The sequence below is a fragment of the Protopterus annectens genome, chromosome 1.part0, assembly GCF_019279795.1.
Source record: "Protopterus annectens isolate FY-2018-M chromosome 1.part0, PAN1.0, whole genome shotgun sequence".
NCBI lineage: Eukaryota > Metazoa > Chordata > Ceratodontiformes > Protopteridae > Protopterus > Protopterus annectens.
In genome coordinates this window covers 112194248-112212524 of record NC_056725.1, presented here as the reverse complement: position 1 = coordinate 112212524, position 18277 = coordinate 112194248, and the positions used below count along the sequence as shown (strand labels likewise).

Genomic DNA, 18277 nt, shown 5'->3' with positions numbered 1-18277 from the left:
GATAGAAAGTTCCTGCCCACTAGTGTGTCGCTTTTTGTGTTCCGGCAGTTAAACCGCTTCAACTAAGCGGCAGCTTGAGCGGTATTAAGTTATGAAACAGTTAAGAGCTGTGTGTATCACGTTGATGGTGGAGAAACATAGTTGATAGAAAGCTGCGGTTTTATTATTTAAGGAGTTTATTATCTTTGATGTACTTTTGCCATTTGCTTATTGTCACTAGAAACAATTGAGTATAATGGACGAACAGAGTATTCAGAATGACTACACGTTTCGGGGTGTAGAGTACACTGTGCGGATGACTGTCTGTGGAGAGCTGTTGGAAGTGGAAGTGGAAGACAAAATCACTTCTGATCAATGGAGGGGAGAGTTTGATTCTGCTTGTAGGTGTTTATTTATTGCAGTATGTTACACTGAATAGCCCTCAAATATTCGGGGCAGTTAATACCTGTACTGATTTTCACTGGTCAGTTCTTAAAAGTTATGTCTTGTAACATGTTAATGGATTTTTACATTTTCTAAGCATTGTAGAAAAATTACGATGGAGTGTAGCCTCGACAACTGTTAGTCTTAATGTTGATGTTGTTGAAACTCTTGTGGTGGCAGGTTGACTGTCTTGCAGAATGTCAGGATTTGTCTTTTTGGACACAGGTGAATAGTATACATGTAAACAGAGGGCTGTTTATTTCACTGGATATTTTTAGGAATACTTAATTGCTACTCGTATGTGAAACATTCTTCAGACTTGGATGTGCAACACATCAGTGCATTTCAGAGTATAAAGTATTCTCCTTAGGACCTTTGATAGAGATGCCCTATGTATCTATACTGTTTATAATTTTATTTTAAAGAAATCTTATCTTTAGTTTAGAACATGGTATGCTTTTAGGTGTGAATGATGGAACTGTTTTTGTAGTGCAAAACATTCTAAATTTTGGTGTCTCCTGTATATCTTCATAATAATACTGATTGAGTCTGTCTTGGAATAAGGGATGGGAATGTGACTGCCATAATTTTGATTGACTGATATTGTGGGTAATTTTCTTGATTCCATGGACACAAGTAAAATTCTGAGACATTATATGCAGCAGTAATATGATTAATCTGTATATGCTTACCTTTCCTTAAAAAACACATCCTTTAAAAAAAGTGTTGTTCATTCTTCCTAAGCATATTATTTGGCCTTGTATATCTTGCATTATATGTTTGGTTTATCTTGTTGTTATGATTACTTTTTTGAAGGTATCCTGTTAATTAATCCTTTTCAAAAAGTACTAGGTAAACTTGGACAGCATATCACCATGTATTGAGGCTTGCAAGTGACCCCCTCCCAGAACTTTTTTGTGTTTTGACAATCTTTGGCTGGTTTATTGTCACAGTTAAACTCTTGCTCAGGTGGACTAGTCTGTGGATCCTTTTCAACCATTATTTGCTGCATTAGGCCCACATGACACATAACGGTGAGAGAACATAAGTTACACACAGGTGACATTGATACAGAGTGACAGCATAAATGTATTATCAGAGCTGTTATTTGATCTCCCAGTGTCAGTGCAAAGAGAGAGAAAACTGTATATGTTTTCACTTGAAATGCTTGTTTCAATGTAAAATGTAAAGGTATGAAAAATGTTTATAGCAGAGGAAATTTTTTAACAAAAACTGAACAGTAAGATGCTAAAGTTTACTAGTTAAATAACATTCACTGGTGCCTCTAATGTAGTTCCTTTTGCATTCATTAGTGAGATATAACGAAGAAAAAGAATATTAATAATTTTCGTTGTTTGCTTATTACAGTTGTCATGGAATTTTAGAAAGCATATGCTGTCCTTGAAATGGCTTTTTCACCTGTAGGTCAGATGATGACCACTATGTTTTCTAAGGGAATAGATGGTGTCTGTAATCTTCAGGCTGTTTTAATACAGGCAATATTCATCATTTAGCTTCTTGAAAATTAAGTGTTAGGAAGTAGAGCAGCTCTAGCTGTATCTTGCAACCATATAACCTGCTTGTGCTGGTTCTGGATAAGTGAATACTCCTACATATTTTGTTTTTCATAGTTTAAATAATGACTGTGCTATGGGCTAAAAAGATGGGTATCTACTGACCTACTCTAGTTTTGTGCGTAACATGTGTAGAGATAGTCCCTGCAGCTTCTGTAATAAGTAGGTATGAAACTTTGAGCTGGTTTACAGCTTTCATTGACTGTTGTTCTGTATTACTGTAAGCTTTTTTGAAGAATTAGCACAAAATACATCTGATGGGTCACGCATGGAAAAGTGGACTGTCATGGAGTAGATGATGATCTGATAAAGTATTAGTAGCTGAAAATCTTAATTGGGTACCAAACAGCATGACTTTAGATTCTGAGTGTTAATAATTGGATTATTTACTACCAACTAAAACCAACCAATTCCAAGTCATAGTAAAGTGTTTGTTTGTTGAGTGTGTTGTTTGATTTCTGTTAAGAGTTAATGGACCCGATAATAGTTTCATCAGCACGCATGCATGCATGATGCTCCTACTATCAGGAAGGTTCCATGGAAGGTACTGTATAGAAATAGTGAATAGTAGCTGGCAACGTATTAATGGTTGTGGAACCCTTTTGTCTAGGATAGAAGACTCATTGCATAGTGTTCTGGTCTATAACTATAAAAGTCCCATTTGAAAGGAATTAACAAACCAGTGTGCTACTCCACCAGCAAAGCTCCACTGAGACAGCTTAAGTAGTAATATCGGATGGTTAGTAGCCTCAAAAGTGCAGTGTATACATGATAACACCTATAAGTATGCCTCTGCCATATTTAAAAGATGTCATCTGTCACAGAATAAATAGCTGTACTTGTGCAGTATTTAGGCCAAGATGACATATTATTTGTCTGATAGTAGTCAGTATTTTGGATAAATTCCAGTGTCTGGTTGTAGATAGCTTTCTCCAGAATTTTGTCTAGTTACAATGGGGCAATAATCATTAGCAGAGTTAAAAGATGGTACTTTTGGGATTAGAATGACTAAGAATGCTTGTATCTAGTGGGGATAGATTGTGATCTCCATGAAAGGTTAAAATATATGCTAAGGGCTCTCAAACTTTCAGATAAGCAAGACTGCAGCTCACAGAACTCGGTAATATCATGGTATTAATGAATCTTTCTTTCATCCTTTTCAGATTTGTTCTATTTCCTGTACAAATGAGACATGCTTTTAGCTAAAGGATCCTTCATATAACAGTTTTCATCCACAAATCAGGAATATTGTTTCTTTGCAGCTTTTAAGAGAATACTTTTTAACCACCTGAAAGTTGTACATTCAAGTGATCTTGTTGCATTGCCTCTAAGACACGAGTCACTCAACATAGTTTACATGTATGTGATACTGTGTATCCGATCTGGTAGTTTTCCTTGGCAAGCTAAAGCTCTGAGCTATTAATGAGCTGCTTCCTGTAGTCCTGTGTACATTGTTTGTTTGATTTCTTCCACCTGGATTTGTATCTCTAACTCTAAGCAAGTCACTTAACCAGACAGTGCTCCCGGGTCACCCCTGAAAATGGACACTTGTGTCCAGTTGGCTTTCCTGATCAGCAAATACAGCAGAGAGTCAATTATCTGGACATTAGTTATGTGAAACATTAATTATCCGAACCGCTCTTCCAAAGTTTTCGGGTAGGAAAAAAATCATGAAGTCTGAATATGTAAACATTATACATATTCACTTCAGCATGTTTTTTGAGCTTGTAGCCATCTCGTGTGTGAAAAATATTCTTTATTGTCCACTGGAATCTCTGAATGGTTGGAAAGTGTATTTCTGTGTGCAGAAAAAACAAGATTTTAGAAGTTTTTTTAATCCAGTTCAGTTATATGTTTGATTATCCGAACTACCCTAGGTCCCAGTTAGTTTGAATAATCGACTCTCTAATGTATGTAAACTAATGGAAAAAAAAGTTGGTTCATTTGCTTAAGCAGTGGTTTATGTATCGTAGGATAACTTATGCAGTGTAAATGGCTTTTTTCAGCCCTTTTCGATTTATTTTATGGCCAGTTACTAAATACCATTCTGTTATTCTTTTCTTTCTTCACAAGACTATCTAAGTAGATGGTTAGTGCATGTTGTTTTTTAGTTCTTACATTTTTGTTATGTTTTGCTATATGTATCTAATCAAGGCACATTTATTTGATTATTAATGCTGCATTTTTTTTAGCATGACTTGTTCCTTTGCTGTATTTTTAGCACTTTAGGCTTTATTGTAAAAAATAATTAATGTCAGTATGTATGCTTCAGTTAAAATGAATGTTGTCTTTTTTTTTTTTTATCTGATTCAATATGTGGCTTATCAGATCTGGCCAGGTGTGACCTCGGCACCTTATACCAAAGCTTTGGATCTGTAAGCTCTGACTCCTCCCCTACCCACAATTCCTCTTGCCTGCTTGAACTACACCAGATCTTGTTCCCTGCCTGCGTAAACCCGATGCATGGAGCAATTTGCTCCATTATTAACGTTAGGTGAATACCTTTCTTCCTTCTCCTTAATTTTTTTTCATGACGGCTCAAATATTGGAAAGGGTTAGGACTTAATAGATTGGTGTGTTCATTATAGCCTTTTGTGATAGTTGTCATGTGTATAGGTGAGTGCATACATTTATACAGATAAACTGAGTATACTAGTTTATTAGTATTTTTTTTCTTAGATCAGTAAGGTTATATATAATTAAAGTATAAAAGTCTAATGTCAACAGGCTTTTAAAAACAATGCTTTACCTGGGGGGGCATACAATTCCTCCCAAGAACCACACTTGCATTGTGTGTATTTATTGCTTGGGGGCTTCTCATTTAAAAGTTTCATGCTCTGTCTGTGCTGCTTTCAGCACCAGAGCCCTTCAAGGGTATAAAGAGAAGCTGATTTTGAAAGGCTTTCTCCTTCTGCAGACAGGGTCCAAAATGTCTTTGGATCCAAAGGCATCCACCTTTTCCCCTTTCTCAGAAAAGAAGACTGATAAAGGGAGAGATCCAAAGAGAGAGATGGAGAAAGAAATGGAAAAAGTGAGAAATTGCAAGACAAGAGACCTGAGGATTGCTTGGAGAAAACTAAGAAATGGTCTCCTGATCTCACAGCTATTACTGGTCCGGCACCTAAAGTATCTAGGCAGCTGGATCCGAATGTTGCTCAGATCCAGACTCCATCTCTGAAGTTGTCCTTTATTCCAGCACTGATAAGTCTCGGGCTTCATTTATCTGTATTACAAAAAGGTGCCTTTGAAGCCTGCATTGATAGCCCCATCCTCTAGAACTGGACGATCTACAAAGATCCTCACAGAATTCGACATTAACCAAATGATGAAGAGACTTTTGAGGACACAGATTCAGCTTTGACTCCTGTTGGCTCCATCCCTGAGGAAAGGTCGGGAATGAGCCCCTTCCACCCCGACTGCTCAGTTTTCTTAACTTCCCGCATCACCACCATTCCTGGAGTCTTGTGTACATCAATTCCAATGTTCCCACAGTACCAACATTGAAATCGACATCCCTGGAGACTTTAACTTGGACATCTTCCCTGCACTCGCTCGACCCCGATGCTTTTCAGGTCGAGTAGAGTCCTGGAGCCAAAGCTGTGTTGTCAGGGCTCCAGAGGTAGAGTGGACCCCCAGATTTTAAGAGCCATCACTGCGTCTTGGGCCTTCTGCATTTGACAGCTCTGATCTGAGGTCCTCCTTGGGGCCTTCAGCTATTGGAATTTAGAGGGCTTCTGACTTACGTAGTTTAGGTGGTTCTTCAGTTCCAGTGGCTGAGTCAGCTCTCAAGGTTGTGGAGAGGGCTTTGGCTGAGAAAAAATGATTGGTACCCTCCCAGAGTTCAGATCCATCAGACTTCCTCTGAAGACCATACCGTCCTCCTCCTATCCTACTGGACAGGGACAGACAGATCCCTTAGACTTTGAGACTACTCTGCACTTGAGTCCTTCCTCACATTCCGTCATCGGGTTCCAATGTCCCCCACCCCCTGGGAGTCCCAAGGTGCATTCCCTAGAAGAGGACTTGTAAAAGAAAGCATATTGACTTCTATTCTGAGTCTGTCACTGAAGACACTGACTTAGATGACGGAGAAGGCTCCTCAAGGCCCCCTCTTGAAGACATCTCCTTTGGAGATATCCTTGAATTGATGAAACAGTGGGGGTGAGGGTGGATGACCCAAAGCTCCTCCTTCTGGTAAGTTGGAGTTTCTTGAAGCCTTTAGGTCCAGCCTTTCAGTGTTCTGGGTGGTCCACCCTGCCGATGCCTTAGTCAACCTTATCACTCAGAAAACCTTGAAGGAGCCTGATGTGGCAGAGCCTAGTCCAAAAAAACAAGACAGAATTTTAGTTGAATCTAAAGATAAGAAGTTCTGGGCCAGGGTTACCCTGTAGATGCCATGGTGATAGCAACAGCCACCAACAAGGAACTGTCTGAGTGAGTTCCTATGGGAGTCTAGGGCACTGGACAGATTGGGAAAACTGACTTCAGTTACTTCTCTGTATGTGGGCTGAACTATGTGGTTCACTTGTCATGCTTCCATTGGGATTTGATAAAGAAGTTTTCAAGTTCTGTGGTGGGCAAGTTACCTGTGTATGTATATATATATATATATATATATATATATATATATATATGTATATAAAAAAAAAGTGTGGATTATGAGTTATCTATCGTACAGTCCTCTTCGAATATATCCATGAGACTGCTTTCTAACGCAGCAGATGGTGCTGCCCAAGCAGCTGGTAAAGGCATTATAATGTGTCGTCATGCATGGATTTGGCTCTGTGACTTTGTGGAAAGCTTAAAATGTCCTTCATAAATGCCCCATGTAATTTCATCTTTTTTGGGCTGAAAGTCAAGGATACGCTTACCAGAAGTGAAAAGGACAGTAAGACCTTGTCTACAGTTTGGATCCATTTTCAACCACTCAGAGCTCATTCCCCAGGAATGAAAGAGGGAGAAGAAAAATGTGGTTCAAAAAAATCTCACTTCTGGGGATGATCTCAGAGGAGGAGGCAGTTCCACAGGATGGCCCCCAAGAGGCAGAGGTGGTCTGCAAAATCAAGGTTTCCATGGACTTTTCACAGAGAAACTGTATACTTCCCCCATCTGCTTCCCTCTGGAGGCAGTCGGGGGCACTTCTCCTTACACCCTCAAGCCTGACAAAATGCAACTCCCAATACGTGGGTGCTAAGGATCATTACCAAGGGTTATACAGTACCCTTTTTGGAAACCCCAAGAATAAGATTCCCAACACTCCACCCAATCAGTTGGAATCCACAGCAGCAGAAGTTCAAAAGTTGCTGGATAAGAGTCATCCAACTAGTCCCCCAAAACCAGTTAGAATGTGAAGTCTATTCAGGGTTCATTTTAGCACCAAAAGAGATAGGGGACCTGAGACCAATTTTGGATCTCGGCAATTTAAATCAGTTTGTAAAATGGACAGCCTTCTGGATGATCACAATACATTCTATTTTACTTGTACTTGGAAAGGATGATTGGATGTGCTCTAGATCTCTAGGATGCCTACTATCATGTAAAGATCCAGTGGCAGTCCAGGAGACTCCTTTGTTTATGGCTGGGAGCCAGTCACTTTCAATTCAAAGTGCTGCTGTTTGGTCTCACCACAGCCCCCCCCCCCCCCTGGGTATTCACCAAGATAATGACAGCAGTGACAGCCTATCTCAGGTTTCAAGGGATTCAGGTAATCCCATATCTGGATGATGGGTTCCTGACTGTTACCTCCAGGGGATCTACTTCTAGTACATCAGTCATTCCTGCTACAACTGTCTACCTACCTGGGTGTCTCTATAAACCCCAACAAGCGCAGATTAAATCCTACTCGCTCTATAGAATGAATAGGCTACCAAATAGATGATGTGCATCAAGTAGCAAAACTACCCTTGGCAAGGGTCAACTCAATCAGATTATTTGCTCTTTTAGGTAATAAATCATTCCAACCCCCAACTTGAGTAATATTATACTTCCTAGGTCTAATGGCTTCCTCCATTGTGATGGTTCCTTTAGCCAGATACTACATGCAAGTTCTACAATGGACATTAGCTGTACAGTGGTCTCAGAAAATTCATCCCCTGTACTACAAAATATTTCTCAAGCAGGTCTGCAGAACCAAATTCCGTGGTGGATTTCTTCAAACACAGGGCAGACTTTTCCATCCTGTGGTACCCAAAGCCGTGGTGACCATGGACGCATCCCTTCTTGGGTAGGGGAAGGCATTTTGAGGAGTGAACAATCTAAAGAATGTGGTCCTCTGTAGAGGCCACCCTTCACATTAACATCTTGGAGTTGAGTGACACCCCCCTACATAGCAGGTACTTCAGGACCAGTGGCACCCCCTACATAGCAGGTACTTCAGGGCCATCTACCCAAGGATGTGATTGACATACATTCAGACAATGTCAGTGGTTGTTACATTGACAAACAAGGTGCAATCCAATCATATCCTTTTTGCTGAGAAGCCAGGAAAATCTGGCAGTGGGTGACCTCTTCTAACCACTTTGTTGTAGCAACGCATATACTTGGGACGTCTAACATCCTGGTGGACAAACTGAGCAGAGCTATACTATTGCTTCATGAGTAGTCTGTCACCAAAACCATGGCAACAGAAGTATTCAACTGCTGGGGCCAGCCTGGCTGCGACATTTTCACTTCTTTCCTAAACAAACAATAAAAGCAGAAGTTACTTTGCCCTCATCTCTCCACAGAGTCGGTCACTGAGAGATGCTCTAGTCCATCCTTTGCCCTCAGGTCTCCTTTATGCTTTTCTCTCACTTAGTTCGTCCACCATGGGTGCTGTATCCATTCCTGGATCTCCTCACATATCCCTCTGGGATGCCTGTACTGAACCTAAAGACCCTAAAGCTAACCACATATTTTTTCGAGTTCTAACAATTGCTAGAGAGGCCAGGCTTTCTTTCCCAGCAGTATGAACCATACCTTTCTCACAAAGGAATTCAGCAAAAAAGAGTGCAAATGGAAGAGCTTTTCCATCAGGGTATCCTCTAATGGACTAGGTCAATTCTCGGTACTGCTTCCAAAAATTTTAAAATTTCTTTTGGCTGGGTCAGGTTATGCAACAATTAAAGTACAAGTGGCAACCATTTCAAACTTCCATATAGGGTTCAACAAATGCTTCCCTTGGTTCCCGTAGAATTTCCAAGGCTTTTTTTATTGAGACCTCTCCCAGTTTGTGATCCAGTCCCTTCCTGGGATGTCACCATTTTGTTTCAGTGTTTAACTCAGAAACCCTTTGAACCAACAGCGTCCACAGATATGAAGTTTCTTCCTGTGATGACTATCCTATGTTACATACATTAGATGTACACAGACAACTCAGATTATACCGCCACTATAGCAAAACATTCAGCACTTATCAAGTGTTCATATCCTTCTCCAAGAAAAAGTTAGGGCTGACAGTACATAAGAATAACTGCATTAATTAACTGTGTAAGTAGCCTATTCCAAAAGATCAAAACAAATACATAACTGTATGTACATACATATGAGACAACTCTGTCTCACATAAAATAAGCTCCCTTCAAACGCAAAATGCTACTTAGGGACCATTGCATCATTAAGGCCAGGCATAACTGTGGCATTAGTTTTTAATTGCCATTTCACTTCTAAAAATTTGAGAAAATCACTAGAGCCACCCCTCTGCCCCAAATCCACTTGGTCTGGGTTTGACCACAAACTTAAGCATGTTTATTCCAATCCTTCACATGATTTTATGTAAAGGATTTTTGTCATTTTTCTTCCTAATGTCATATATGTGTTGGTAGATTCTCTTCCTAAGGCTCAACTTAGTTTTTCCAATGTAGAATGCACTAAAGGATTTGCAAAGGGCCAGATAACTAACCCTTTTACTACCACACTGGAGTTTACCATATATCTTAATACTACCAAACTCTTCCACATAAAATGATTTTCCCTCAGCAATGTATGGACATTGGGGACAATGGCCACATTTGGCCATTTTCCCTCCCCCAGGTTTTATACCAACATTTTCTAATAAATTCTGAAAACACATGCCCTTCTTGTAAACAATAACCGTTTTTTCTCTCACAACCTCTTTGTAATGCTCATCTACACAAAAAATTCTCCAATTTGTTTCTAATTATAGAACTGAACTCAGAAAAAGTACTGTTATAGGTTAAAACCAATGCTCTCTCAAAGCTTTTATGTTTACCACTTTGAGTTCCATTGACCTCATTAATAATACTACCCCCTCTAAGTAATGGGGTAAAATGTCCTGCATATATTTTTCTGTTAACCTCCCAAAAAAAATTACAGCTAGAAAATCATCAGGGTAACCTCTAACTCTAAACATGGATCCAAGTACTTCACATTCTTTACTAAATTCCATATCTCCTTGTACATCAAATGTAAATCTAAGAAAATGAGTGGTCTTACTGAGGTAATCAATATCTATGCTATCTTTCTATACAAAAATCAAATCATCTAGGTACCTACCATAGAAGGCTCAACAGTCCTGGACACTGAATCTAAAACATTAATTCCGCAGTAAGCAAGGACTGCATTGGTAAACTTAGGGGCACAAATGGCACCCATAGCCACCCCCGTTTTCTGCCTGAACAAATGATTTTCAAACACAAAATAATTATTTTGAAGGACCATTTCTATAAAGCACCTTAACACTGAAGCTTTTTCACTACTGACGTTAGCATAACAACAGAGATATTCGTAAAACCAATCCACTCACACCTCATGAGGTATTAGAGTATAAATCCTGGACATCCAATGTAACAAAAATATACCCCTGATTAAATTCAACTACAGATATTTTTGTTGAAAAAAAAAATCACACAAATCTTTCAAAATGCATTGATTGTTCTTAAATATGCCTTGAGTGTGGAAGTCAATATATTTAGCTAAACAATAAGTTGTAGAGGCTTTTGCAACCACTATAGGCCATAATGGTGGATTGGTAATACTCTTATGAAGCTTCGGAATACCAACAATCGTGGGGGTCTTAGGGTTTGGAACTTTTACAAAATTCAGTACTTTTATTGATATCTGTTCATTTAATGCCATATCTTCTAAAGAACATCAATATTCCTGTATGCTATATGTAACTGATTTACAGAAACCTCTCCATAGTTATCTGAAAATAACATGGAAAGCATCCTATTCACATAATCATTCCATTCCATTACTACTAAGTCCCCGCCCTTATCAGGCTTCATTATTCTTAGATGTTTGTTATTACTAATATGCTTTAATGAAGCGTTCTCCTCTGCAGTCAAGTTACAATCCGTCATAAAACTTGTAGGTGAATTCTAATAATTTTTTATTTCAAATTCACATAATTTTTCAAGTAGTGTGACCATAGGGTGAGTAGGGGGAATAAAAGTGGTAGGCCTCTTAACATCCAAACTTATAGAGGGGCCTCACTTTCTGTTCTACTTCTGAAAAAAATGCACAATTCAATTTCCTCAAGAACAATTTAAATTGTAACCACATATTATGCACCTGAGCTTTTCTCATGGGTACAAAAGTCATACTGCTCTCAAATAAATTGGCCCAGGAAACATCAACCTCACAAAAACTGTAATTGTAAATTTTAAAGTCCCTCTTTCATTGTGCACAATATCAACTGTCTGTTCCTCTATGTATTCATCGCACCCCTCATTCCTCCCCCTGCTCCTCCCTCTGAAATTGTGAGTATTCATCTGTTGCTCTTGATGTACATAAGACCCCTACACTGAATGATCCGTCTGGTTCCCCCTCCTCCTTTGGTTCTGTATTCTCTGAGACCTCCTCAGAGGGGGAAATTCCTCTAAAGGGGGATCACTATGACAGCTCTCATTACTGCTATTCCATTCATTTTCAATATGGTACATTTCTCCTAAATTATTTTCATCCACATGCTGAACATCTGCTCTAGAACCACCATTATTGTTGGTGCTGTTATTGTTATTACCTGGGGGTGGGGAGGTAGGCAACATTATTTTCATACTCAGAACTATCCCTTTTTATTTTCTTGATTTTTGTATCCCTAATAACAATAATGTCCCCCTCAATTTTGCTAAGTAAATCATTGTATTCGCTAATTTTAGACTCAAAACAATAAATCACTTTTAAGATTAGTGTCCATCCTATCAATGCCCGAAAGCAATATGCCCATTTGTTTACAATAATCTTTAATTAAAAGTTCCAATATATTCTGAACCCGTAACGAGTCCTGTTGGATATTTCCACGAACATAGTCCTTTGGGAATAATCTTTAATCACAGACATTCCTTTAGGTAGCTCGCCTCCAGCTGTAATTTTCGATAACCTGGCAGAAAAGTCTTTAAGTTGTTTATCTAACAACCCAAATCCCGATCTATGAGTTTCCACCTCCATTTGCCAGAAAATGACCTGTTCAAACATTGAAGGAAGTCACAGGCACTCACGCCGTCCACTCCTATTACTGAACCACAAACAGGAACAAGATTACCACTGTTACCAGGCAACTCCTCATTGCTATTATTGTGCTGCCTCTGGGCTGGTCTAATATTGGAAAAGCACAGTCCATTGGAGTCATGTGATAAAATGCTGCTTCCAGAGTTGTTTGTATTGCTTTTAGTATTTGTACTGTGACCGAAGACCTTTTATTATATTCTGATGAAGTCCTTGGAATTGTCAGATGAAAACGCTTAATAAATTATTTGTGTGGGAGCCCGATTGCCTACTTCATTTTTTTATTTTCCTAGTTGGCATCTTTTGGCTCTGCCATACTCTGGAATATCCTTCCTCGAGTCCACCCAGGTGCCCATCTGGTAGTTTGGGAATCCATCCCACATGCTGAATCAGATGAAAAAAAGAGCATTGGATATGAAAGTTGTGCAGTTACCATAACAATAAATCCATGTTGTCTTTTCATTTGGTTAACTCCCCTCCTTGCTCCTTCTAAATAGTCATTGTGTCTCCAGGGATCGGCCAGACTTTTTTTGGACCCTGTCTGATGCCCTGTCTTAACACAGACCTATATATTTAATGGCTTTATATGGTCAGTCAGCAAACTCAAACTCAGTCTGAGGTATTGCAGGCAGAAGAGGGGAATTGTAGGTAGGGTACGAGTTGAAGCTCTTGGATCCTAAGCTTTGGTATAAGGATCCGACAACCCACATGTTGAACCAGATGAAAACTGACTACAACTACATGGATCTATCCGTTCATAACTTTTGATTCTTTATGAATTTCACCATTAAATTTACTATATTAATGCTTGTTTTATTATTGTTGATTATTGGTATGTTTGCTGGGTCTTTTCTCTCTGAGTCTCCACTTGAAATCTAGCTAGTCTACTCTACTTACTAAAGTGTGCATAAAAAAAGTAGGAAGGGGTGGGTTTTACTTTTTCTCGGTGAGAAATTTCTAAGCTACTTGTACAAGTGCAGAAGATGCATAAAACCTCAAGGCATGCATATGCATGTCACATGTGACACAACTGGTGTGCTTCTGAAATGGCACCATTTGGAGTATGTCGGCAGTTATGTGGTTGTACTCACACTAGTGCTACAAAACTATCCATCCCAGAAAACCTGTCCATTCTGTGATAGCTGTTGGGTTGTACCAGGCACAGAAACATTTTCATATGTTGTGAAATAAGATCACACCTTTCAATCTAGGTGTAAATGTACAGCTTATTCCAATCTTTTAATCTTGCAATGTTTTTTGTTTAACTTATTATGGCTGTTTTTCAACATTACAGTCTTTAAAACGATGATGTTTCTTTGCCTTTTGGGCATTTTCTTTGAGGTCTGTTTTTTCTCTTTTCATATAATGTGTAATTAAAGATGACAGTTTAGCAAAAGTATATTAAAACATTTTAGCTGGATGGATGACTGTTACCTTTGTGAGGTTATGTAGGTAAATCTACCTACAAATTATTTCTTTATACAGATTATTATTTATACAGACTATTATTTTTTAATTGTTGGAAATCTTGAGCAAGCAATTCAACATCTGTATATGCTGACCCACTTAGTGTTTTATCTTGCTGTGGAGAGTACGGATAGACAGAGGCGAAAGTGAAAGAGTGTAATAGTCCTTGAGTAAGTTGTATCGAGATAGACAATATGCATTGGGTTATGTTGGATCAGAGTGCTGATCCTTTTAGATATGGCATTAGCTAATTTTATAAATTTCCACCAAGTGTAAGAGGTTATATTATTCTATCTTGTGGCAAGAATGGTGGAATAAGTGTGTTACCTTATCTCTTGTTAGAGTTGGTGGTGACTACTAGCTTTTGTTTCAGTAAGTACAAGGGTCTTGGAGGGTTATATTTATGTAAAAGATGCGCTAAAAGTTGGCACAGTGGTGTAGTGGATAATGTCACCTCACAGCAAGCGGTTCCCTCTTTCGATTCTCGGCTGGAGTGCCATCTGTGCAGAGTTTGCATGTCCTTCCTGTGTTCATGTTGGTTTCCTCTGGGTGTTCCCGTTTCCTCCCATGCTCCAAAGACGTGCAGTAGGTGAATTGGACACTCTAAATTTGCCATATGTGTGAATGTGTCGTATGGAAGAACTACTGCAGCACGGCTAGCTACACGTTGTTGTAAACCTTGACTCTAGATGATTGTCACTGTTGAAGTGACACCTTGACTGCATGTGCAAAAATGGAAAAAGGAGTTATGGATGGATGGATGTGCTACGGCTGGACACTTTTTCAGTTTATATAGTATGGCATATGTATAAATTTTCACAATCCAAAAAAGAACTCGCACAACAGGCAGGTGCACGGCCAAAATAGCTCAAAGTCAAAAAGGCAGCCAGCACCCAGAATGAATATATCCATTAACCATTCATTCATATGTTCTGGCCCAAACAAACAGACTGGTTTCGGCACAAAACCTTCTTCAATGATAGCATAACATTCCATCAACTGACTTAATGTAGCCATAAGATAATTGGCTAATAAGTGAGGATAATTACACATTTAAAGGTATCATAATAAAAATAAACCTAAAAGTCAAAAAAATTTTATGTAAACATATTAAGAACAGTAAAATTAGTCATATCTGAATATCTTCATATATTACACTGTAAAAACAAGCTAGCCCGATTAAACAACTTGTAAATATATATCTTATAAATGATCATTAAGACCCAGGTTAAATACCCCCCCCCCCCAAGTCTAATAATCCAAGCCTTTTCTTTGCTGTTAAGCATATCGTGCCATCCAATTTTATTAATATTGTCACCCCTAATGGCATCAATTATTTGAAACAAACTTTGTGCTGGTATGAGACAATACATGTTTATATAAAGCAATAGATAGATGTTTGTTCCTAATGTCACTAAGATGTTCTGACATCCTGATTCTCAACTGTCTTGAAGTCTGCCCAACATAAAAAGCAGAACAGGAACAGGTGGCAAGATATATGACCCAATTGGTTCCACAACTGGCAAAACATCTAATCTCAAAAACTTTTGTTGTATTCCAGCCGGCGAATTCTGTAGATTTCCTCATATAAACACACAATGAACAATGACCACAGGGAAAGGAACCCCTTAGTTGGTCACCAGAAAGTGTAAGTTGTATACCACCCGTATTCCTTTGTCTTCCCTTTTTATATAGATTCAGATATGATCCCATATGACCTCTACTATATGAAAACTGGCACTCTGAGGCAAGAATATTAGCTAAAGCTGGATTAGCTAGTAGGATATTCCAATTAATTTTAATCACATTTCTAATAACATTAATATTCCTACCAAATGTGGTCACAGATCTAATGGGCACCACCCCTGTATTATTTTTTTTCTTTATAACTAAGCAACTCATTTCTGTTGAATTGTTCCGCCCAATTATATGCTGACATGATATGACCTGATTTTATAACCTCTGGCCTTAAATCTGTTCTTTAAGTCATGCTGATAGTATTTGTAACTTGCCTGATTGGAGCATATCCTTTTAATTCTCAAAAATTGAGACTTGGGAATATTTCTTAGAGTATGTTTTGGGGGTAGGCTATTGGCATCCAACAAGGTATTATACTGTGGGTACTTTCTGAAATTTTTTGTGTTGTGTATGATCACTATTCCTAGTGATAAAGACATCCAAATATTGAATTTCACTATATTGCATATTGAGAGTAAATTCAGTACCCCACTTGTTTTTATTAGGTATTGAATGAACTCCAATAGGTATTCCTGATCAGACCTCCAAACTAGCCAGCAATCGTCAAGGTACCTGCGTCAGATGTCCAATTGCTCTATGTAGATATTGTGGACCCTATCCTAGATAAGCTGTTCCTCCAGGAACCCCATAAATAGGTTGGGATATATTGGTGCAAATGATGCCCCATTGCTGTACCTTAGACTTGCCAGTAACAATCCTGATGAAAATAAAAGACATTCTTGGTTAGTACCTGTTCCACCATACAAAGTATCAAGAGTGTTAAAACCCGGTGGATAGAGATTACCCTTGACCAACCAATATTCAATGGCCTGTAATCCGGCCCAATGTGGAATGTTCGTATATAAAGATTTAACATCAAGGGTGCACATCCACTTTGTAGGAATTCAGTTGTGTCTTTCAACCTAGATCTAACTAAACTCAAAAGAGGTTGTAGATGTAGAGTCAAAAATTCCGAAAGTGGTTCTGTTAATGAACCCCTACCTGAAACAATAGGTCTACCAGGTGGTTATGAATTTTGGGCAATAAATAAAAAGTTTGTCTATGTGGATCAGTCACGTTGTTTCTGGGTATTTTTATCAATAATTCCCTCTTCAACAGCTAAGTTCAAAATTCATCTATTTCCTGTTTAAACCTATTGGTAGGGTCTAGGGGCATAGGCATATAATGCTTACAATTCTGTAACGGTGTTTGTGCCTCAGAAACATATTGTTCCATATCCATTACCACCACAGCACCCTCTTATCGGCTGTGGTAATAGCAATATTGGGATTATCCATCAAATCCTTGACTGCCCGGAATTCTGACTCTGATAGATTGTTGCCCAGTATGAATGATTCCTCTTGTTTAAAGTGTAGGTCCCTGATGACTTTATCTTGAAAAATGGTAACATGTTTGTCCATAGGTGGCTGAAAAGTGGATTTTCGAAAACGAAAATCAGTAGATCTTTGAGTATTATCTTTATCCCCAAAAAACAATTTCAAGTTAAGGTGACAAAATGACAACCGATCCTGTACAAAATTATATTCATTAACAAAAAAGCCGGGAACAAAAGATAACCCTTTATCAAGTACCTTTTAATTGTGTTTCAGTCAGTGACACAGAGGATATATGTATAAATTTTAGCAGAGACAGAATAATGGCATTTTGTTAGTCCTAACAACTGGCTTTTCTGCAATGCCTGACAGTGGTGAATCCTGTGTGGAACACTGGGTGAAACATTTGTGATTTTATCGGTACAGTGTTCCCGCTTGTTCAGTTGTGTCCTAGGATTTGTTAGAATGGGGGAAGAATATAGTACGGATGGTTACTGAAATGTCTGTGCAATAGTGTTCTAGCTTGTTGGGGGAATATAAAGTTTGGATATATGTAATATATCCAGTTTCTGATTGTGTAGTCTACATGTTTGTCAGACTTAATTGCTCATAATAATTTTGTATATTCTGCTGTTTCTATTGATTTGTTGTTTGTTTGATTTAATAGAAAAGTCTGATTTTTTTTTTTTGTCACTATTGCTTTATTAGTGAATATGGCTAGCTATGTTTTATTAGCATTTAGTAGGAGATGAGAGTTTACCAGTTACTGCTGTAGTGTATTAAAAGCTTGCAGAGTATTTGTGAGAAGTTCATGAATGGATTTAGTCATTTGCATATTGCACTAAGGTGAATGCAGATGCTGCTGTGTACATATTATTAATGAATATGATGAACAGTGGGGGACTTTGTATGGAGCTTTCAGGTACTCTTACTGATGCAAGGAGGCAAGTAGATGCCTCATATTTCCATTTAACATATTGTGCTCTCTTGGTGAGCTAGTAATGAACCAAGGAATTACTTTTTAAATCAGATTTAATGCAGTGTGTATGTATGGAGCAGTAATTCATGTGATGCAGTGTTCATTGCCTTGTAGAGATCTAGGAATATTGCTGCAACTTATTTGCCTTGATTTACGTGTTTGTGTATATGATCTAGGAAGAAGAGCGGCTGTTTCAGTACTGATTGGATGTGAAGCTGGTTCAGATCTGAGATAGTAAGTTTTTTAAATACATCCAAGAAGCTGTTTGTGGGTGCATTTCTCTAGGATTTTGGAAATTGATGGTAGGACGGCATTAG

General features: G+C 38.5%; 1 protein-coding gene across 3 annotated transcripts in view; it reads left to right on the top strand.

Moving 5' to 3' along the window:
• The window catches only part of CCDC61 (coiled-coil domain containing 61), a 934642-nt gene continuing 916365 nt past the window's right edge, over window positions 1-18277 (top strand). For 2 of the 3 annotated variants that reach the window (XM_044087502.1, XM_044087417.1), the window contains exon 1: window positions 2-380. In XM_044087502.1, the coding sequence (XP_043943437.1) occupies window positions 236-380 (145 nt within the window). In that variant the 5' untranslated portion in view covers window positions 2-235. Of the gene's footprint in view, window positions 381-18277 lie in introns of all 3 variants that reach the window. The other variant, XM_044087587.1, reaches the window with a different exon arrangement.